The 22,593-nt window shown below is 35.3% G+C and overlaps 4 protein-coding genes and 1 long non-coding RNA gene across 7 annotated transcripts; 3 read left to right on the top strand and 2 right to left on the bottom strand.

Annotated features, from left to right (window-relative positions):
- Window positions 1-1,276: 1,276 nt before the first annotated feature.
- On the bottom strand, window positions 1,277-2,307 carry LOC125217149 (uncharacterized). Of its 2 annotated transcripts, none has more exons than XR_007175579.2 (2): window positions 2,168-2,307; window positions 1,277-1,965 (listed from the first exon to the last, which is right to left on the bottom strand). It is a non-coding gene; the product is annotated as an uncharacterized LOC125217149 (long non-coding RNA). The 2 variants fall into 2 exon arrangements; XR_016136196.1 differs by having other exon boundaries at window positions 2,124-2,307.
- A 3,855-nt stretch (window positions 2,308-6,162) lies between these two features.
- On the top strand, window positions 6,163-6,474 carry LOC125210108 (uncharacterized). Its single transcript, XM_048109687.1, has one exon. It carries the CDS (start codon window positions 6,163-6,165, stop codon window positions 6,472-6,474), a length of 312 nt encoding a protein of 103 aa, XP_047965644.1.
- Window positions 6,475-8,147: 1,673 nt separating this feature from the next.
- Window positions 8,148-13,511, top strand: LOC125216369 (integrator complex subunit). The gene is made up of 12 exons (XM_048118059.2): window positions 8,148-8,296; window positions 8,541-8,725; window positions 8,842-9,159; window positions 9,260-9,471; window positions 10,652-10,978; window positions 11,156-11,363; window positions 11,692-11,784; window positions 11,867-11,961; window positions 12,275-12,392; window positions 12,531-12,616; window positions 12,777-12,828; window positions 12,908-13,511. The coding sequence occupies exons 2-12, from the start codon at window positions 8,699-8,701 to the stop codon at window positions 13,157-13,159; spliced, it is 1,788 nt and encodes a 595-aa protein (XP_047974016.1). The 5' UTR covers window positions 8,148-8,296; window positions 8,541-8,698; the 3' UTR covers window positions 13,160-13,511.
- Window positions 13,512-13,879: 368 nt separating this feature from the next.
- On the bottom strand, window positions 13,880-18,270 carry LOC125210151 (uncharacterized). Of its 2 annotated transcripts, none has more exons than XM_048109723.2 (8): window positions 17,920-18,270; window positions 16,389-17,692; window positions 16,040-16,158; window positions 15,086-15,628; window positions 14,723-15,002; window positions 14,469-14,634; window positions 14,283-14,382; window positions 13,880-14,200 (listed from the first exon to the last, which is right to left on the bottom strand). In XM_048109723.2, the coding sequence occupies exons 2-8, from the start codon at window positions 17,565-17,567 to the stop codon at window positions 14,083-14,085; spliced, it is 2,505 nt and encodes an 834-aa protein (XP_047965680.1). In that variant the 5' UTR covers window positions 17,568-17,692; window positions 17,920-18,270; the 3' UTR covers window positions 13,880-14,082. The 2 variants fall into 2 exon arrangements, with proteins under 2 accessions (XP_047965680.1, XP_047965679.1); XM_048109722.2 differs by having other exon boundaries at window positions 16,389-17,767.
- Window positions 18,271-21,489: 3,219 nt separating this feature from the next.
- On the top strand, window positions 21,490-22,095 carry LOC125212062 (histone H2B.5-like). The gene has a single exon (XM_048112100.2). The coding sequence runs from the start codon at window positions 21,555-21,557 to the stop codon at window positions 21,960-21,962; it is 408 nt and encodes a 135-aa protein (XP_047968057.1). The 5' UTR covers window positions 21,490-21,554; the 3' UTR covers window positions 21,963-22,095.
- The last annotated feature ends 498 nt before the right edge of the window (window positions 22,096-22,593 follow it).

A 22,593-nucleotide genomic window follows, 5' to 3' on the forward strand; every position in this document is an offset into this window, starting at 1 on the left:
CAGCCACTACAGAAGTAATATTGAACTCTCCCCATCCAAATCCGAAATTATAAGTAATCCGGGTTTCCGTTTAACTTTCATTTCCCGCGCTTAAGATAAAAATATCCATTAATTAATTAATATCTGTTATGGACTTAATTAATTAACTTCTTATTAATTCCAAGAGTGGACTTAGCATGAAACGCTCATTTATTATTCATAGAGTAATCAAACTTCAACTAGCTAGGTTCCGAATAATAAAACCTTGTTTCGCGCTCCTCTTGAGGACATTATCAAACGAGACTCAGCTCGCGCACGATTCAATATAATAGCAATCCTAGCACCGCTAGATATTGATCACCACTACCCAATATATCAGGATCATTGGGTTACGAAAAACCTGCACAATTTGATAAGTCAAAGTAATGCATAATCAATACCGTATGCTCAATGCTAACCTACATTGATTAAGAAACAAATATTTATCATGACCTCGCCTTTCAGTAGATAGCCTAAGGACAAGTCTTGCTGTTAGATCCGTTCAGTGCTATACCACACCAATGTCATCTTATTTCAGTAAGGCTTAGAAATATGCGGACTGACATCGCAACCTTTCTCGATGGATAGTCAAATTCCAACTAGGTTGTGAAATTCATCTTTTTCTTTGTTTAGAACTGACCGTGTTACCTTAAAGTGGACGCCGCCCACAACCGGTCTACTAAAACAAAGACTTAGACTTTGTTAAGTTAACTTATACATTTAAACATGCATTAACATCCATTAAATGTAAAACATAACAACATTATGACAAAAATAATTTGTTTTATTCATCGGAAAATAAAATAAGAGTTTTACAGTATTCAATCACTCGAAACGTGATTTCTAGTATACAAACTCTAACATTGAGATGGACGCAAACTATGAGGAGGCAACAGCAGCCATCCTAAAGCTGGAGAACCTGAATTCCGATTTGAAGCACACTATCCAGATCAACCAGCACACGATTTCAGAGAATGAAGAACACATCAAGAATTTGAGGGCAGGGTGTTTGTGAGGGCCCAGGAAGAACTTGATTTAATTGCATTTGAGGTACAAAATTTCCATTTCAAATGTCTAATTGTGATCTCAAAAATGTCTAGTTGTGATCTCAAATGTCTAGTTGTGATCTCAAATGAGCATTTGTTTAATCAAGCAACGGCAATGAATTTGAATTGTGAAAGGGCAAAGAGAGAAGATAGAAATTAGGCTCGGTGCTTGGAGTCAGAGTCAGATTCTTGTATTTTTTCTAGTGTTGATATGTCATAGTCTATTTTCATTAATATTTTCAAACACAACTCCAAACACCATATTCCTCCCTTTTCTTCGGTGAATGCAAGGATTCAACTAATTCCATTAGAAACCAACTTAAAGAATGAACATGGAATGTGTTAGATCAAAAATATCGGTACGAACGAATTTCATACTGTTATCATATCGAAAGTTTTGTATGGATAATGTTACTACCGTTAATTTATCGTATTGGTATATCATACCGAATTTCGATATATCGAACTGTACAGTATACCAAACTTCGGTACAATGTACCATTAATGTGGAATGGTTAATGCAGCGTATCCATCCCCCATTAATCCTCATCGGCCTCCTTCTTCTTGTACTTCTCCTCCTTCTTTTGATGATACTTCTTGGTCAGCAACTCGTGGGATCTGATTGGTTCCAGACCATCCTTCCATGGGCACCGCTCCATGTACTTGCAAGGAAAGCCACTAAGTCTGTAGTTGCCGCAGTTCTTGCAGAAGTCACTCGGCCTATTGCTTGTGACACCGTGCACTTCCCTCCAGTGTCTGGTTATGGGAAGTCGGTTGTCCCTTCGGAATCTCGGACAATCTATGTGATTGCAAGGGAAATTCCCTTGCTTCACTTTTTTCTTCATCGGTTTCTCCTTTGCCGAAACCACCGAAAAGCCAGCATTTGGAGCACCTAGCAAACCTACAAAAAAACAAGAAGAACAGTTAGATTTCTAATTTTCGTAAACAAAATAAAGAAATAAGAGGCGTTTCTTCTACCCAGGCACAACATCTTAACTTGAGAAATAAAAAAAAATGCTACAACATTCATTTATACTACATCAAAAAGTAATTTCTTACTCAAAATATACCATGCAGATAAAAAAAAATAAGAAAAGGTATACGTTTTTTAAGGAAATTTGAGAGCGAGTTGGGGAAGAAGATACAGGTGAGAGGGGAGAGAGGGGAGAGAGGAGAGAGGTGAGGGGGAAGCACGCCGCATTTATATTATGCAGAAGCATGCGCCTGTATTTATGCATTTGGATAGTACTAGTATTTAATTAGTTGGGTAGAGGATCGCTGTGGAATGAATTCGACGCATTTGAATAGTACTAGTATTTAATTAGTTGGGTAGAGGATCGCTGTGGAATGGATTCGACCTAGTTTTAGGGAGCAAATTAATAAGGATTTTAGTATTTCAATTTTTTTATTTTTTTATTTTTTCTTTCTTTCATTATTCTTGCGATTTTCTTATCAATAAGGGTACTACTATCTTCTTATTTTTCTTATCAATAAAGGTGATTAAATATAACTCATTATTATTGTATAAGCTCATATATAAATTAGTTGGATTTGTTCGATTTGCAAGTTGTATCGTTGGATTAAATATAAAGTGTATTTGGTCTATAAGATTGAATATCATAACCCAATCCTAAAAGGATAATCATGTGATAATTAGTCACACTCAACCCACTTCAATTAAAATAATGTACCGTTAATCCTAAAGTTTTGTATGGATAATGTTACTACCGTTAATTTATCGTATTGGTATATCATACCGAATTTCGATATATCGAACTGTACAGTATACCAAACTTCGGTACAATGTACCACTATACCGTACCATTTTGTATACCTTTATACTGTGGTATATCGATTATCGGTATACATCATATTTTCGGTATACCATTGGCCTACTGCGGTATAAGAAAATTTATATCGTTACCGTATCGAAAACTTCTAGTACGATATCGTACCGTATTAAAAATTACGATATACCGAAAATTCAATATTTTTTAATACAATACGATCGATATACCTTTTTTTTATCCGTTTTACCCGCCCCTAATTAAAATACACTTACCAATAAGGGCCATGCTTTTATACACAATGATTGCATATAATTTCCTACAAATCAAATCACTTCTCTTAGTTATTTGTCGCGATAAATTAAAGGCCCACAAAATTTCCCACCAATATTACTATTACTATATCATATTATATCATAGCTAGCCGATAAAAAATCATTATTGGATTCAGAGCATTTTAATAATAATAGACAAAATAAGAAAGAAAAATTATACCACTTCTAAAAGTTTTGTGGCGGGAAGTTTGTGTATAAAAACTAAAAAGTTAAGATTTCATATCGTACAAAATACAAATATAATTAAATATAACGTGACATTCAACAAGAGAATAGAATATTTCATTCTAATCATATTATTGTAAGTATGCATGTCCCTCCCCTAAAATAATATCCATGTCCCCAACTTCATGCAATTATGACCTTGTACATATTTTATTAATTAACAATCAAATTGAATTAAATATGAATTGGGAGCTTTGCTTGGGATTCAATAGTTTTCGTTTAATGCGATTATGTTACACTCCCATTTATTGTAAATTTATCATGAAAAATGAGAGAGATAAAAAAAAATTCACTTTAATATTTTACGCCTCGTTCAAATAAATTTATAATCGAATGTATTATACCCTACTGGTTTTGAATTTGAACTGGGATTATATTTATAACAAATAAAATAATGAAGCTTCTTCCGTTTCAGAATATGAAATAAATAAAAAACTATTATGAGAAAATTGTAAAATAGTAATGGATTAGTGGATAACATGCAGTAGTATAGGACTATGACAGAACGTGTATGAGTCGTCACTTTAAAATTTATATTTACCTATAAATTATAAACCATCGTCATGAAAATATAATACTAATAAGAAAGTGTTTTGTTTATAATTTACTCGTGTTTTTAGGTGACAGAAGTCCAAGTTGTTAACATTATTAGGTGTGAGATATAAAAAAATGTCCTACATATTTCAACAATATATTACTATCAATTTAGTGCCATGCTTATCTTTATGATTTATTTAATTATTTTGTTACAATTTGATTTGATTTTGATTATTTGGATGTAACTGTGTTTTATGATACTTAATAGAACATTAATCACATTTAAACATTAACAATATCTTTTCTTGCCAAATTTTATTATCACGTGTTAAATGCAAGCATTTTATTATGGATTTTTGATTGATAAATGGTGATTACCCACCTAATCCAGTGTCGAATTTTTATTTTATTGCAATAAACTGTGGGTAATGTGATTCTTGCATTTCTAACTTCTAGGTATGTATAGTATTAATGGTAAGCACAATTATATAATTTTAAATCCAAGTTACAAATTAGTGCCTCAACAGTCAACACTCAAGCAAAGAATTAGTGGAGTACTCATTTTGCATTCCCTCTTAAAGGTCTATGTTATTATTTCCGTTTATCTTCTATTAAAAATCTTATTTAATTTCAATCATAAATATTAAGTAGATTCTAATTCTATATTCGATTAATTTATTTCACTCAAATTTTATAATTTTATTAGCGGAAGAGGGAATAATCCTAAAATCACGCCACAAATAAAATAAAATAAAGTGAAAAAAACATACATAGCCGCAAACTTCACATGTCATTCAACTGTCATTTTCACCTTTTTCTCTTTTCTCATCTTCTAAAATAAAACGAGATCCTGCCGTGTGAAAGTGAAACTACTCCACCCAACCTAATGCAGTATTTATTATTTTTATTTTTATATTATTATTCTTATATTTATTTTTAATTTTTATTTCTTATTTCATACACATGAACATGGGTACTGAAAATAGTTCATAAATATATCAAATGAATGTGAAATTATATTTACTACTATTGTACATAATCGAACTTTTTTAACTTTTTACATTGAAAATCGATTTATAAACATTAATTGATTTAAAATAAATTTCATACTAATCGATTTATAAATATTAATTAATTTAGTATTCGTATACTTTTTTTACTAAATATATATAATTAATTCAAATGAAGCTCAAAATCATATTACAATTTGATTATAAAATTTCTATATCACTTCTTTCTTATTGTATACAACATAATAAAACTAATTTTTAATTAAATTTACTTAAATTTAAATTTTGACAATATTATGTACATGTAAAATTTATGTGCATTTATCTTCTCTCCAATCTTAATTAGATAAGTAAAATTTCTTAAATAAATTTCATAAAAAAGCAAATAGTTAATCAGACAAAGTTGACTCCCTTAAAAATCACCGAATAAAGCAAGAATGTGGATAACTTTATCTTTAAAAGTCACGGAATAAAGTAAGAGTATAGATAACGTTGACTCCCACATCTTTAAAAATAACGGAATAAAGTAAAAGTATAGATAACGTTGAGTCTCACATCTTAAAATATAATGGAATAAAGCAAGATTATCGATATCGTTGACTCTCACTTTTTAAAAATCACAGAAAAAGTAGGTTTATCGATAACGTTGACTTTCACATCTTCATCGTTATCTTATTATCTCATCACTTAATACTGAAAAAAATTTAACCAATAGATTAGATACGTATATACTCCCTCCGTCCCACAATAAAAATCACATTTTACCATTTCGGTCCGTCCCGTAATAAGAGTCATATTTTTCTGTAGTCCTCATATTGCACTAACTTTTTTCAATTCACTATTCTTTATATTTCTTAAAACCAGTGCCACAATATGACTCCTATTGTGGGACGAAGGAAGTAAAATTTTTACTACTATTTCACAGTGCGTTACTAAATTTTAATATTCATAAATAATTTTCCAAATAATTAATATCTTGAGATTTGCTTTTCATGAAAAAGATAATAGGAGTAAATAAAATTGCCTATCTGGAAAAAGGTGAGTATTGAAATAGACATGTGAGGAAAGGTCGATCGCTTCATTGTGTGAGATTAAAGAAAACAAAAACTCAATTACCTTCCACTGCACGCCTCTACTGCTCCATTTCCATTTCCATTCCCATTTCTCTCACACACAAACACGCACTCGAATCAGATCATCAATCATGTCTTCGGATCGCGAATTGAGTCTGCCGATGATCAAGACGAGCAATTCGACCGATGAAATCGGCGGAAATGACGACGAATTTTGCAGGAGCGAAGATTGCCAGACGCCGAGATCTCCGCGGCACATGATCCCCGCCGTCCTCCGCTGCCCGCCGGCGCCGAAGAAGCGGCGCCAGGCCGCCGCATGCAAGAGGAAGCTCTGCGAGCTGGAATTCTTCGCCGGAGAGGAGATCGAGTCGCTTTTCAGAATTGTGGAGGTAAACAACAGCTGCGATGGCTATGGCTCCGCAAAGAGGAATTGTTTCATCTGAAATACTCCTATATTTTTCATTTTTTCGTTTTTTTTTTTTTTGTTTCTGTGTGTAAAATTGGTATATTCATGTATGTAGTTTTACACGAGTTTCATTTCTGAATTGTTTGGGGTTGATCAGATCTTATGATCTGAATTATACGAGTTCTCAATAAATTGATTTGTTTTTTTTTTTTTTTTTCTGATTTTGGTTGCGTTGCATCTAAATTTTCTTCTTCTTTTTTTATCTGAGGTGCTTACAGTAGTTAAATTAAAGCTGGAAATAACTTGAAATCATGACTTCATAGAAGATCACCAATAACTTGAATGCCAATTAATCTCTCAAACTAAAATCGATCATCTTAATTCTTTACATGTTTATTTGTAAAAAATTTTAGTCAAACAATCTCATACTAGAGAGATCGCCTCAAGTCATCAACCAACACAAATTAACAAAGGAAAAGAATTTCTGAAAAAGTGTGATATCAATGGAGACATTGAAAGTGTAGTTCGTGCAAAGTGCAAGTATGCGCGTACTCAACACCCTTGAGCATGGCTCTGCGGAACCATGAATATTGGGTACTCACATGAACGCGTGTATGAGCACGTTGACAAGTCAACGATCGACACTGTGTATTTTTTAAATTAAAAAAATTGGAATAACCCAACGACACATTTTGTTTTTTTATTTAATTTTAATTCTAAAATTTTAATATATAAATACCTTAAAATTTTAATATATAAATACCTTACTTTCCTTTAAATTAGCTTAATATATTCAATTATATTTATTTCTACATTCAGTTACATTTTTTTTTCAAGTAATACTAGTATCTTTTAAAATCTTATAGTAAGTATTTTTTAAAATTGTGTACTACTAGTATTGTGAAACTATAATTTTTTATTTATTTGGAACAATCTAATAAATTGATTAAATATGATATAAACAATTACTAAATAAACAACTATCTGTAGTATACTAGCAATTAGAAATATAATTGATGCAGTTGGAGAAGAAGCAATCGTGAGTCGTGACTTTAGAACCCTAATCTCTCAAAACTCCAAAATCTGCACCTTTTTCTAATTGTAAGTTTGTAACCAATAAGAATCACTTAAACATCTAATTTGAAATCAACTAAACTATATCGGAATATACTGCGAATGCAAACTGTAAATTTAAGTTCTACTAATAACAGATTTTGAACGCATCACAAAATATAAAAGAAGTTTTAGGAAAAGTTTGCACCTTGATTACTAATTTGTGTATATACATAGCGATTAAGCTAGTGTATGAGAGATTAACACAAACACCCAAGAAATGAAAATGTAGGAGAATATATAATTCGCCTTGAGAATCATGTGGAGAAAGAAAAGTTTGAGAATGATGAAGAAAAAGAAAAGAGAAAAACCGCTGAAGAAGAAAAAAAAAACGGTAGCTCTAATCCTAGGGAAAAAGAATACCTAGGTTATTGAGAGGAAAAAGAATCCAGGATTTTAAGTTAAATTTCCTTGATATTAGGAATGTGATTATTTTCCCTATTTTTTTTAAAATTCAAACCAAACATAGAAATTTAAAAACTAGGAATCATGTTACTTTCTTGATTTTTTATAATCCATCCAAACACAGGAATTTAACAATTAGGAATCAAATTACTTTCCCATTGCACAATCCGTGCCAAACAAACACGGCCTTATATTAAAGTCTTAATAACTCCAAACACGTTTAAAGTTAAAAATAAAAATAAAAAAAACTGAAGCAGCGCATTCCAGCCGCCGCCGCCCAGCACCGTCTCACGCCGCCATTCGCCGATTGACCTGCCTCCTCTCTCTATCTCATCACGCAGGTACCAAATCCCGATCACCTTTTCTTCTGGTTGCTCTCCGGTCAAACAGAATTGTGAAATTGCTGGATTTTTTCCAATTTGTATGCTTTTACTAGACAGATGAAATTGAGCAATGATTCTTCAACAATAAGCTGAATGCAATTGGAACGAATGCTATTGTTGTTCCCAGACACAGTTACTGTTTTTGTGCTCTTGTAATTTGCTAGGTTTTTATTTAACCTAACTTCGGTATTGACATGTGCAGCCCTGCAATACATGATTCGGAATTCAAGCTGAAATTTTTATTTTGATCCGCCCAAAAGTGAAAAAAACATTAGATGTTGATGTCAAGGCCCTTCAAAAAGTGCTGTTGAACCTAATTTATCCTATCTCTGTGAGCTGCTGAAGTATCCAGCTTGTTGAATGCTAATGTCTACTTCAATTAGTCAGGTACAACTATTTCATATCTTAAACTACCAGGATGGATGATCATCTACTGGTGCAACTCTTCCTAGTTGATTATATCTTAGTTTCTTACTGATGATATTGGCGATTTGTCATTGCAGACATGCATAAGCGAAGGCAGGGGCTATTATTTCCCTCCATGCCACATTTTGGATATTTCTGGTGTTTCGGTTTTAATTGATTGCCCTATGGACCTTTCATCTTTAACAATCTTTTCTCCTCTCCCAGTGGATTCTCATGATATAAACATTGATGAAGAGAAGAGGGGGAATGGTTTAATTTATGCTGAGCCGCGTTATAGAACTGTCACGAAGTTACTTTCTTGGAATATTTCATTCATTGATGTAGTTTTAATAACCAGTCCAATTGGAATGTTGGGCCTACCGTTTCTCACTCGGAAGAAAGGTTTTACAGCTAAGGTAAATGAGGTTATGTTTTAAGTGGGCCATTTCAATCATTTTCGCTTACCAACTGAAATGGTATGTATATGACATACGTATATTATATTTGGTGGTTCAGGTGTATGCAACTAAGGCTGCCTCTAGAATTGGGAAACTAATGATGGAAGATCTTGTCTATATGCATAAGGAATTTAGGCAGTCCTATGGACCCGAGTCTGATGAGCCTATCTGGATGAAGTGGGACAGACTTGAAATGCTACCCTTGGAGATGAAGAAGACAGTTTTTGGGTCAGATGAGACTGACTTTGGTTGTTGGATGCCTTTATACAGGTAATAGTGCAAACTATACCCGTTTGATGTATATTGTAGCTAGAGCAAGAGAAATTCATTCAACGGTTATCTTTAAATTATTTACTATTTCTAGAACTACTGGTGTTGGAAACTAAACTGTTATACGAGTACAAGTGATGTTTGATGGTCTAGAATGTGGCATGGAAGATACAGATAATTGGTGCTATAAATTTAAGTATCTATGCATCTGCTCAGATGATCATGACAAGTTTTAGTTGTACTTTTGATCCAACTAATAGTTAGTCTTTTAACTTTTTTAGATTGTATTGTGTTATTCCACCTAGTGCTGATATCCATCAACATCTTCAAGCATCAGGATTTTAAAAAAAATAACTAAAAATTAAAGAACCAGATAGGAAATTAATTATTTTCAATATAATGATATTCAAAATAGTAACACTCTCTCACACCCAGTGGCGGACCGACATAGGGGTTTGGGGGACCCATGGAACCCCCAACAATTTCAATTATTAGTATATATTTTATATTCATATGAATAATATAGTAACTCAGCACAGGTGGTAAGATCTCTCGCCTAGCGTCTTCTCAGCCTGTGTTCGAATCTCATGAAGCTTATTTGGGCGTTTTATCATTCTCAATTGTATTTTTACTATATTTGATGTTTTTTAATATTTCTTGAATCAGTTATACACAAAAAAATTCTATGTTTTTATGTACTTCATTGATTAATTTATTAAATATTGATCATTTCAATTTTTCTTTTAGCTAGTATATTTTTGTGATTTTTTTAAATTTTTCTACAACTATTATACACAACAATTTTCATGTTATTACTTAACTTATTTCAAAAATTTATTCATAATTAATAATATTAAATATATACATATATCTAGTTTCTATATCAGTTAGTTAAATCTATCTCATTATTCATTTCCTTCGCATCGTAATAATGTCGCAACTTTCGGCTACGGCGACAAAAAAATACCTTACAATTGTTACGGAATTGGACCCCCCAACTTCAAAATCCCGCGACCGCCATTGCTCACACCATTTAATTTTTTTTTCAATATGGAAATTAGAAGTCTGAAACATCTTGGGAACGTGTTTCCTGCATATTCTTTTTCTCCCCTTTATTTAATCATAATTTATCTCCCTATACCTACACATATTTTGATCCTTAATAAAACATGCTTCTCAGTGCAGCTGATGTGAAGGCTTGCATGCTGAAGGTCGAGTCTCTTAATTATGCTGAGGAAATTTGCTACAATGGCATACTGATTGTAAAACCATTAGCTTCTGGTTTGGAAATAGGCTCGTGCAATTGGAGAATAAATGGTCCTCGGGGAAGCATTGCATATATTTCAAGTTCTGTTTTCAGATCTGCTATAGCAAAGAATTTTGATTACGAGGCCCTTCAGGCTAGTGATGTGGTTGTATATTCAGATTTCTCTTCCCTCAATGCTCTAGAGCAAGTTGGCAATGATGAGGATTTCTCTGCCCTGGCTAACTACTTCTCAAATTCAAGGTGGCCATGCTTTCAATTCCTGTAGACTTTGCATTGTATCCTTATTAATCCTTTCTTTTACAATTGTTCCTATGGTTCCACCTACTTTCATGTGATTCATTCAGGAGGTTCCTATATATATGTGTCATATTTCTTACTGCAATAGTTAAACTGATTGAATCTTAAAAATTAATGCAGTAGTGCTGATGTTACTTCAGAGGCAAGATCTGCTCTCCTTAGCACTGATGACTATTTAGAGGAAATCGACAAGTTAGATTTCATATGCTCCTGTTCCATGGACTCTATCAAAGCTGGGGGTTCGATTCTAATTCCTACTGGGCGTCTTGGGATCATTTTGCAGCTGTTGGAGCGTTTCGAACTTCACTTGACTTCAGAAAATATGAAGGTACATTTATGACTGTGGTATATGTATATATCAATATACGAGATACTTTTTGAAGATGTAACACGTGAATAATTATTTGTGTTTTTTAGCTTAAAACGTGAGTTATTAACTTGATTCTAGTTTCAAAAGGTTATCATTTTCATGGCTTCTTTTTTGTTGTAAATTACTACTGCAATTCAATATTTGGTTGTGCCAGTTGCTAAATGCCAGTTGCTTATTAGATTTGTAATGCAGAGCTAATGGATTACAGATCTGGTTGATCTTTTTGTTAGTTACCTTTCATTGTTACTCCAATGATGTAGTTGAAAACCAAAGTTCTGTGATGCAGGTTCCCATTTTCGTCATTTCTTCTGTTGCAGAAGAGCTTATGAAATTTACAAGTATCATTCCAGAATGGTTAGGCGAGCAATGCGAAGATCGCGTATGTTAAATTTAAGATATCACCTATTTGTAACTTAGAGGCTTTCCTTGAAAGCAAGCTGATATAAAATCCTCTAGTGCAGTTCTACTCTGAAAAACCCTCCTTGTTCACTCATACGGAGATGCTGAAAGATGGAAGGCTTCACTTGTGTCCTGCCATTCATTCGGATGAACTATTGTAAGAAACTTGTATCCTTTGCACGGAATAATTCTTTCACTCTTAGCCCTCTATTCTTTTCGTGGAAACTTGCATAATTGCATCTAAGAACCATCCTTTGATGTAGTAATTTTCATTTCATATTACAGTATTTTATAAGTGATCCTTATTCTAATAAATCATCTACGCTTATTGGATTCTACAATTTCTCTAAAACGTTGGTTGGGAAATCATGATCATGTTAGAATATAGAGATTTCAAGGTCGGCTGATATATTTATTGCATTATTAGGCTCTTTTGTAAGTAGACTGATTACTGATATTCTGTGGGATAGAAAAATTTGGCAGGAACCTTGCATTGTATTTTGTCCGCACTGGAGTCTTCGACTTGGACCGGTCACCCACTTGCTCCGCCGATGGCGTGGGGATCAAAATTCACTACTTGTCATTGAGGTGCTGCCACGATAATTATCTCTCTTTCTGGCTCCTACGTTTTGCATTTCTTCTGCAAATTGAGCTCTTCGGACAATGACATTATAACATTATTTTATCATGCTTCACTCATCGTCCTTGTGTTTCTATTCCGTACAGGAAGGAGTCGATTCCAATTTGGTTCTCTTACCTTTCAAGCCCATCGCGATGAAAGTCCTCCAATGTTCCTTTCTTTCTGGAATGCAGTAAGTTGTGTTTCGCTTATCTTTTGAAGTGATCGTAGCTTATGTTGAGCTGGCCTAGTCTGCGTGGTGCTTTTTGTCGCAAATAGTGAATATATAGTTCGACTTGTGTTATTTGCATAACTAGACTAGTTAAGACCTCTCATTTTCTCCTATTTCTCAGGCTGCATAAATCTCTCCTTTTAATGAAGATATTACAACCTAAGCATGTTCTGGTGAGTATACTCCTCAAACATAAGCTTTATCTTGTCCTTTCATTTAAATAAGATAAATCTGATATCTACCTCTAAGCAGTTTCCCGAGCTATTCAGGCAGCGTGTTGACACTCTCAAGGCCTCATTTTCGTTGAGCTTCTATCAGGAAAATGAAATGCTGCACATCCCCTACACGGAGGATAACTCGCGTTTGCACATCGACATGGATTTGGCCAAAAAGCTCAAGTATACAAAATTGGAAGAACAGAATGTGGATATTTCAAGGCTGAAGGGAAAGCTGATGGTTGAAAATGGGCGATATAAGCTGTGTGTTGAGCACGAACACCCCTAGATGAGACCAGTGCAGCATTTTGGGAAAATCGAGTTAGATTCTTGTGTTGGAACTGCAGAAGACGGGTATGGATGAAACAGTAGAAGTGAAAGGTGATGGTGGATCTCACAATGCTTCTGTGATACGTGTGCTGAGTTCTAGCACGGCCATTGTGGAAATCACAAAAGCGCAGACATCGATCATTGCTGCAGACGAAGAGGTAGCTCGTTGATTTCTCAAGCTGCGCGTAGCAACTTGCACTGCCTCTAATCAAACACACATCGTCAGTAGTGTGTGTTTTTAACATTGAGTGAGAGATATTGAAACTTTGTAATGGTGTTTTGAGTATAATATATTCCAGTTTCTGGCTTTACAGTTAGTTTTTTTTTTTTAATGATGAATAATTCTGGTGCGGAACATTGGCTACAAGATTGACGCTTTGTTTAAATCATACTCCGATTATATTGCTTTCAATCGACTTAGATTATAAACTCTATAGAAGGACAACTAATGCATAGTATAACAAAAATGGATAATAATGATTTAAATCACAAAATTTGCACAAATTTTAGTCAATTTTTAAAATGGAATATATAAAACACGAACAACTGTGAATTGCATATGGTGATGCTCAAAACACATGCCATAATTGAGAAAAAAAAAAGAGCATGATGTACTTATTTTTCTACAATTGCTCTCGTTTTACGTAGACAAGAAGATGAAAGCATGGCAATATAGCTATTTTCCCCGTAAAAGAATTGATATTTTATTTATAAATGAATGAGGATCAAATTAATGGCGTTTTTAGCTCCGACTTTACAATGTAAAAATCTGCTCTTATAATCAGCAAAACGTGTGGCAATCAATTTTACAGATAAAGACTCAGAGAACGTAGCTCCAATGTATCGTTGCGCACGTCTTGTTGCATTCGTCTCGTTATCTGTTTACAGTATGGAGTAAGCTCTAACCACCTCAACGATGGGTGCTCGACACAACGGACATTTTCCTCCTCCCCGGACCAACTCGTTCGCACATTTAGAGCACGTGCACATGTGTCCACATCTGTGCAGATAGGAAGATGAAGGTTCAGTCAATGATACGAAAAAGGAAGAGGAAATGACATGGCTCGTTTCGAATACTTTACCTGTACAACAAGGAATCGATATGGCTATCGCAGCACACACAGCAGGTGCCTTTTCTAACATGGCACCATTTAGATCCATCATCTGATGTTTCAGTACTCACTGCAATCACAGATCCAGATCAGTAATTAAACTTGATTGCAACGCAACGATAGCAACACTAGTACTATCAAACATCGCATTCAGACCTTGTCCACCAGAGGATCGATTAAGAGCAGCTGAGACCTCTTGTCGTACTGCACGTTGAAGCTCCAGTTGCATGTCCATGCAAGCTTCTAACATCCTTTGCATGTGGTTCATACCTTGCTGAAGTTTTGCCACGTCTGTCCTCAGATCGTTAACCATCTCCCAATCCTGCTTACATCGGAAATATTAGTGTGAAACTAAAATAGCACAGCTTGATACTAAATAATTGTGCATTTGGGAGAGAGAGTAAACTAACAAGTTCAGCCCGATGGACATTGTGACGGGACCAACCAGAGCGGTGTAAATCCTGATGCCAAAGGGGTTGTGCTGGTGGCACGGGAGGAGTTGGTAATATTGGTGAAGGTCTACCAATAGCAACATGTTGGTCCTCATTCTGCTCATTGTTCAGTTGGTTTTGATCCGATCTCTGCAGATCCCAATCTATAGGAGCTCTGCCCTGCCTCTCTACATATGACTGAATCAATTGATCTAAGCTCGCACGAAAACCACTATGAAGAAGGTTCGAGACACTCCTCCTGAAAAAAAAAAGCATTTTATCTAATAAGACGAGAATTTAAAAAAAAACATAGAACACTGCTTGTATGACACAATGGTATACCTGCTCATGAGTTCCCTTAGCTCCATGCTATACTCACTGTCATCATCGGGTGGGGGGAACCGAGCGTCCCTTGATGTAACTGAACGAAGTAATCTTGGAGGGACTGCAGCACCTTCGGACCAATTATCTACAGCATCCCCAGAGCTAACACCACCCCAAGCCTCAGGAACTTCTTGCAAATGATTCTCCCCTTGATTTTCAGGGGCAGATGCTTCTGTGGGCCAGGCAGGTACTGCGGTCTCCTGCCAATTCGAATCTGTGTCTTCATTAGATCTTATATCAGCAGATTGTTGGTGGTTTTCTCTCTCAACTTCTGTAACATGTCTCTGCCAATCACTTATAAGATCAGAAGAAACTTGTTGGTTTTGGACAGCTATAGGGCCTTCCATATTCATGTCATGCTCAGGTAATAGTTGACTATCAGCTTCTTCATCATCATGTTGAAACTCCTGTGAAGCACTGGTTCCATTATTAGATGTGGTTTCAGGATGATTGCTGACTTGGTCACGCACGATATTCTCCAATCTGAAGCGGAACCCTTCCCTGAATGACATTAATTGTATTGCATAAACAACAAGAACAACATATAACTCACTCAATATCACAGCTCTAGAATGTAGAACAAAAGCATTTAAAAACTTATGTACAGAATTCTAGCCCTTTGCTTCAAAGGATTGACATTATTGAAAACAAAAGGAGCTAGAATAGCTAAACTTGAGACAAATTATCAAACATCAGTGTATTTTTGTGAGCTTGATTTATGTTTTCTAACACTCGGAAATATTGGTTTCGATTGACTACATTTCTCACCATTGGCTTCTGACAAGGAAGAGAAATAGCACTAGTAGCGCCGAATCAAAATTCAGAATTTAAGGTATAAGACCTTGAATATAAGTGAAAATATTCAAGATAAATCTTGAATTCAGTTACTCAATGGCTGGTTAAGAGAGTTACCTCAGGCCAGAGACTGTGTGTTGCTGTCTCAACTGATTTAGTTCACTTGATGCAACTGAAGGCAGTCTCTCTTCCTCAGATGGCCTTTGATTTCTTAAGAATCTACCTCTCAGCAATGACTGAAAGATCAATACTAGTGCACATTACTTTCTCATGCAAAATTTTCTCATTAAAACAAGAGCAAAGAAATAGCAGATCTAAAAGTGAAAATAGGAAGAAATAACTATAGAAAGCTCGACTTTAGAGTAACTGATATGAGGATTATGAGTTGGAACTCGGAAGCTGTTGACTTCAGTTTAAACTTATAGCAAATCAACGGAGATCAACGAATTTTCATTTCTAAAATTACCTGAATACGATTTCGATGTGCAAAATCAGAAACAGCACGATGCTCTAACAAACTCTGAAGTTCTCTTTGCCTGTCCCTTTCAGCTCTTACAAGCAAATCAAGCAGAGCCTCTCTTCCTCGCAACCTCAACCTCTCCCTTCGAACATGCTGAGGCTGACTTTCATCACGACTGGTGAAAGATCTTTCACGAACACGATCAACTTGAGATCCCGGTCTGCTATCTTGTTCTTCTCTGTGTCCCCTTCTAGACCCTCTTTGCTGACTTCTCATTTGCATCCTCTCCCTTGCGATTCTGACTCTTTCTCGCTCAGTTTCCCCCAGCCATTCAGCTCTGGGACTGTCAGCCCTCTGCGCATGATTCGAGGACGTGTCACCAATACCACTCTCCATCCACCCACGAACAATGTGGCTAACTCTCTCCCTCTCACCTTCTCCAAGATCAGGAGACTGCTCCAGCCTAGAGTCATCGTGGTCCCTATTCTCATTCTGTGGGCGCAATTGATCCTGAGACCAAGATTCAAAATCATTCTCTCTCTCAGTAGCGCCCCCCATGCTACTCTGGTTCTCAATCTCTCTGCTTTCTGGCCTAGGAGCCGAAATGTTTGTATTAGAATCAACATTTCTCTGTTGCCTTAATCTCGTCCTCACTCTCACTCTCTCCCGGGCACGACTACGCGCATGCTCCTCTTCCAGCTCACGCCACATCTGCAAAATAGACGAGGCACGAGTGCTGAGCCTCTCCACATCTCCCTGATGCCTCGAGGTTGGGGACTGGGACTCCCTCAAGAAAGAGGAATCAAGCATCGACACAGTGTGCAAGCCTGCAAGTGCCATCAACTCCGACTCACGATTCCTCCTCTCAATCGTGGTGATCATCTCTTGCGCCTGGCGGGCAGCCCACCGGCTCAAAATCCTCGACTGCCTCCTCCTCACCGCAGACGGCTCCCCCAAATCATCACCGTCAATATCGGACCTCCTCCTCCTTCTAACAAGTTGCTCCCCCTCGTCCTCCTCACCCTCGGTGGTAGTTGTTGTTCTAGGCGAGCTACAGGAGGCAAACGACATGCATTCGTCATAATGGCCGCACATAAAATCCCCCAAACCCCCCTCGAATCCAGAGTGAGCATCGCTCGCCGCGCTCTCAGGTTTCTGCTGCAATTGTTGCTGAATTCCAGCCATACCTCACCTCCTCTTCAAACACAGACTCAAAATTTCACCTTCAAACACACATGGCCTCAAATCGCCATACCACAATCATCATCAATAACACATAATCAGTCACAAAATGCTCCAATCCCTACACTCTGAAAACAATACCAATCGCGTAAAACAGCATTCTCTCCATCCTTGGAAATCATTCGATAGATACATAATATCACCTGATTATGATTGAATCAACACAAATTCTCATTCTATTGAAATAATTTCGAACAATTGCAAAGCAGACATATTATGATTATGATTATGATCAGTTCAGAAACAATATATGCAGTAGCTTGCATTGGCAATTGATTGGATAAACGGAACTCACCTCTGGAAACGTAGGCTGGTCGAATTGCAGTATGAATGTGGAAAAGGTAACAGAAAACCTAACTCAACAAGCTACATATATACATACACGTGATAGTGTGTGAGAGATATCAATGGCGGAGAGAGAAAGGAACTCTGTTTACTATAAAAATCATTGGAGCCAGAGAAAGAATTGCTGAAACCATGGATTTTGCGTTTACTAATAATAATATTAACTCCGATTTAGTATTTCTATGTTTTTTCTAATAAGATAAGGCAAGGATTAAATTAGTCATATGGCGATGAATTATCATGAGATATAACGTAATTTTAGCATTGTTGATACACATCAATAACACTCTCACATGATGAGATTTTGAGAAAAAGGCAATCTTTATCTAACAAAAATAAGAATTTATTAATAACTGAAAATTCCTAAAATGGTAGTATACCAATTTTACGCTTAACTCTATTAAGCAGGCGGGGAAATTAACACTTTCAATCGTTATTATGGTGGGAAATATGAAAATTATATGTAAAAATATAGAAATTGAATACAACACTTATTATCAAGAAAAAAGTATTTTATTCATTTTTGTGTTCGCACTTTAGTTCAATTTTGTACTCCATGATAAAATCAATACAGTCAAAAATTATTTGATAAACTAGATATACAATGATACAAGTAACATTTTTTAGACAGTATATTTTGCAAGAAACGGTTAAATAATACAAGTCCATCTAATAACTAGCAAGATTCTCTCATTTTAATTATTCATAGTTTTTTTCTCTAAAAACGACGTTTATATGGCTAAAACAATTGTAGCCTCATTCTTTGTTTTTATAGATTTTAATTAAAATTGAAGTAGGTAAGCATTATTTTCACAATTAATGCAACGTTTAGGTCATGTTTTTTCAATACCACGTATTCAATAGGTTGTGGTGTGGATTGAGATATGAGCTGTCGTTATATAAATAGGTCTTAATATTTGACAGGAGTCATGTAAATGTCAATAACTCATTGACATATAAACATGAGTATTTGACCGTTAATATTCGAATAGAAATCATAAGCATAGCATCGTTATAAATAGCCGGCTCGCGAATTCCAATTCAATCGGCAAGATATTTCTCATTTATCCAATGTCAAATTATTATTTCTCTTTTTAATAAAATTGGGTACACCTTTAGTATTATAATGATTTTTTATAAATATGTTTATTTGGTTTGGATGATCAATTTATAATAAGCCTCGTGTGATTATATGACCTTAAACTATATTGTACTTGTATTCTTTTTATGTAAAATTGAATGGTTAATCAGAATCATCGATTTCGAATCAAAATAAGACAGATCAGTTAAGAAAACACCATCGATTCTGAACCGGAATCAGAACTGTCAAAATTCTTGTAGGCCGATATTGGTTTCACGAAACGAGTGGGTCTAATTTTATGTGTGTGTGTGTGTGGGGAATGCATCTTGAAATTCACTTTGATGAAATGTTTCATCATGCATGTCCATTACAATCAAGACAAAAGCATTGGGATAAATAAAACATAAATTGTAGCCATGAAATCAATCAATTCTTTCATCTTCATGCATGCACGGATGCTTGTCTCCCTCCACACCACCACTAACACAATTTAATCCTCTCTCTTTCATGATAATTGCAAAAAATTTAGCAAAACTCCATTTCCAAGAATCCACAAATAAATCAATGTCACGACTATTCATACTAAATCTTAGTTGTTGGATTTACATGGAATATGGGTCTACTTTATTTGATATGAATATTTGAGTCAGAAAAGGATGGCTTCTTTTGGGAACAAGCCACATTGGGTTGAGCCCTTTGCATGGCTGGATTTATTCATTGATTTATACAAGTATTTAGAATCCTAAGTTATTGATAGTGTTTCACATTTCCCACTTGGCTGAAAAATGAGGTTGATACAACTCTTCATTGTTGTGTTTCTGGTATTTTTAGGCAAGTATTGTAGTAAATGTCATGTTCTGGTGGGTGGAATAACTTTTCTTTGCCCATGTATGTATGTTTATTGAGTAAATATATTTAAATCAAAACTATAATTATTTTTCTATTTGTATTGAACTCAACATATTTAAGTATCCTAGAAGATTTTTCATGGTTCTTTTTCATCCCCTATTTTGGTTTGGTTTGGTTTGAATTAATTAATTAGGGAAGCACAACTTTCAAATGATGGATTTGTGGAGTTAATAATATCTATAATTGAGTGTGCCTTTAAAGAGAAATCAATAGGGCGTTCCAATTTGCATAATAGATTCTCACATTGTTTTGTTATTTTATTGTATTTTAACTAAGGTGACTCTATGGTCCAGACTAACATATTTAACGAAAAAAAATACGAAATCATATCCAATTTCTGAAGAACTCTATTTGTGTATATATATTACTCCATATTGGTGCCTTCAATCGAGCTTGCCAATCAAAAAGGTCAGTTTTTTTTAGGGGAAATATCGATCAAGATGCAAACTCAACACAAGGACAATATGGCATTAAAAGAATCGAGAATGGAGACAGAAATTGGAATTTATCATTTTCACTTTTAGATCTCAAATTGCATGTGGCATTGTTGCGAACGTTGGAACATAACTTTATGCTTAACTAAAAAGCCGATTGCATGCTTCTTATCTTGGTCGGACGTTCCTATGAGTAGAGTTGACGAAAGCTTTGGATAACTTTGTTTTATTTCATCTCGTAGTCTATACGGAGTATTCGAAAGAAAATGATGTTCCAAATATTTAAAGAGCGCAATGAATGAAGAATATAGTGACAAGTGATGGGTCCAACCTAACATAATTTGTTGTGGGTGTTGCTATGTTTTGATGCTAGAGAGGTTTGGTTCACCATTTTGATGATCATTGATTTAGTGATTTCTCTTTATAAAAATTGAAATTAGAACTATCAAAGGTTTGGACTATTATGGTAGTACCTATAAGGTGTCAAACTATCAATAATATCAATCTAATGTTCGAACTAGTCTTAAATATCGATTTCATTGAAGGAACTCCGATGTAGCATTTCAAACAAATGAGAATTTATAAAAAATATAGAGTTATTACATTTCATATTTACATTTTTTTAGTAAATGGACCACGAGTTTAGCCTGAAATTAAAAAAAATGAATAGCCTTCATTAAAAATATCCCGAGCAAAGGGGGTTGGATTAATGGAAACTCAAAATTTGTGATTTAATATTTACGTTTACAACTAAAAAGAATTTAACAAAATTAATAATTAAAATAATAGTTATACTCTTAGAAATATTACTACTACTAGTCAACTATCTCAGTGAATGAGCGTCAAAACCACATTAATAACTATACAATATATACACATTATTCATTGTTATTGCGTTTCCTAAATTTCTTTATCGGAGATTACCGCCAAAATTTGAAATTTTCAACAACGACTCAATTCAAAACGCGCGCGTGTTTAATCCACACCGTCCATCTCAAAATCTCATCAACCGTCTACAATCATTATCCGCGTCAAGCACAATCCACCAATCACACCTCGCCCCTCTTCCGGTATATACCAATTCCTCAACCATTCACCGCAACAACAATTTCTCTCTTCACTCGCAAACAATCATCCAAATCCCCAATCCCCCTCTCCAAAATGGCACCAAAGGCAGAGAAGAAGCCCGCCGCCGAGAAGGCCCCCGCGGCAGAGAAGAAGCCGAAGGCAGGGAAGAAGCTGCCCAAGGACGCCGGCGCCGCGGACAAGAAGAAGAAGCGGAGCAAGAAGAACGTGGAGACGTACAAGATCTACATCTTCAAGGTGCTAAAGCAGGTCCACCCCGACATCGGGATCTCCAGCAAGGCCATGGGCATCATGAACAGCTTCATCAACGACATCTTCGAGAAGCTGGCGCAGGAGTCGTCGCGGCTGGCGCGCTACAACAAGAAGCCGACGATTACCTCGCGCGAGATCCAGACTGCGGTGAGGCTGGTGCTTCCCGGTGAGCTGGCGAAGCACGCCGTCTCGGAAGGGACGAAGGCGGTTACCAAATTCACTAGCTCTTGAATTGATTGATTTGTTAGGGTTTGCTTTTGTGCTTCTTAGATTTGGGATTGAATTGAGGTATTTTGTGTTTGTAAAGAACGCTGAATTTGGTTAATTGAAAAAAACTCAATTAGGGATTTAGGGTTTCAAATTATGTTTATTCTTAATTTACAAACTTTAACTTAATTTGGTTATTTATGTTTATTCTTAATTTTCAAACTTCAGCTTCTCATCTAACCGTCTACTACTTGTTTAGAATTCGTAGTACTTTTCTAATTTTACTGTAAATGAGAGCACAATTGATTAATAATGCAAACAAACAAGTTCGTAGATATTTTGCAAGCTTATTAGTATCATAATTTGGTATTATGTGTCTTAATAAAAATGTGATAGAATATTAGTAAAATTTGATACAAATTGAAGTTGAACGAAATTGTGTGATTTTCAAAGCACCATCATCACCTTTCAATTTATTGCCGTGTGTATCTGCGGTGACATGTTTCAATTATTTCGGTGTTTAAACAAAATCAGATACAGGGAACAAATTGGGGCTTTCCAATTGTAAAAAAACGATGTTAAAAATTATACAATAGTTCAACAAAGAAGAATAGAAAGCGTGCAGTGCCAAAGTGAAAGGAAATCTATATTTTCA

The sequence above is a fragment of the Salvia hispanica genome, chromosome 3 (assembly GCF_029641045.1).
Source record: "Salvia hispanica isolate PSC_SH4W2 chromosome 3, Shi_PSC_v1, whole genome shotgun sequence".
NCBI classification, from domain to species: Eukaryota; Viridiplantae; Streptophyta; class Magnoliopsida; order Lamiales; family Lamiaceae; genus Salvia; species Salvia hispanica.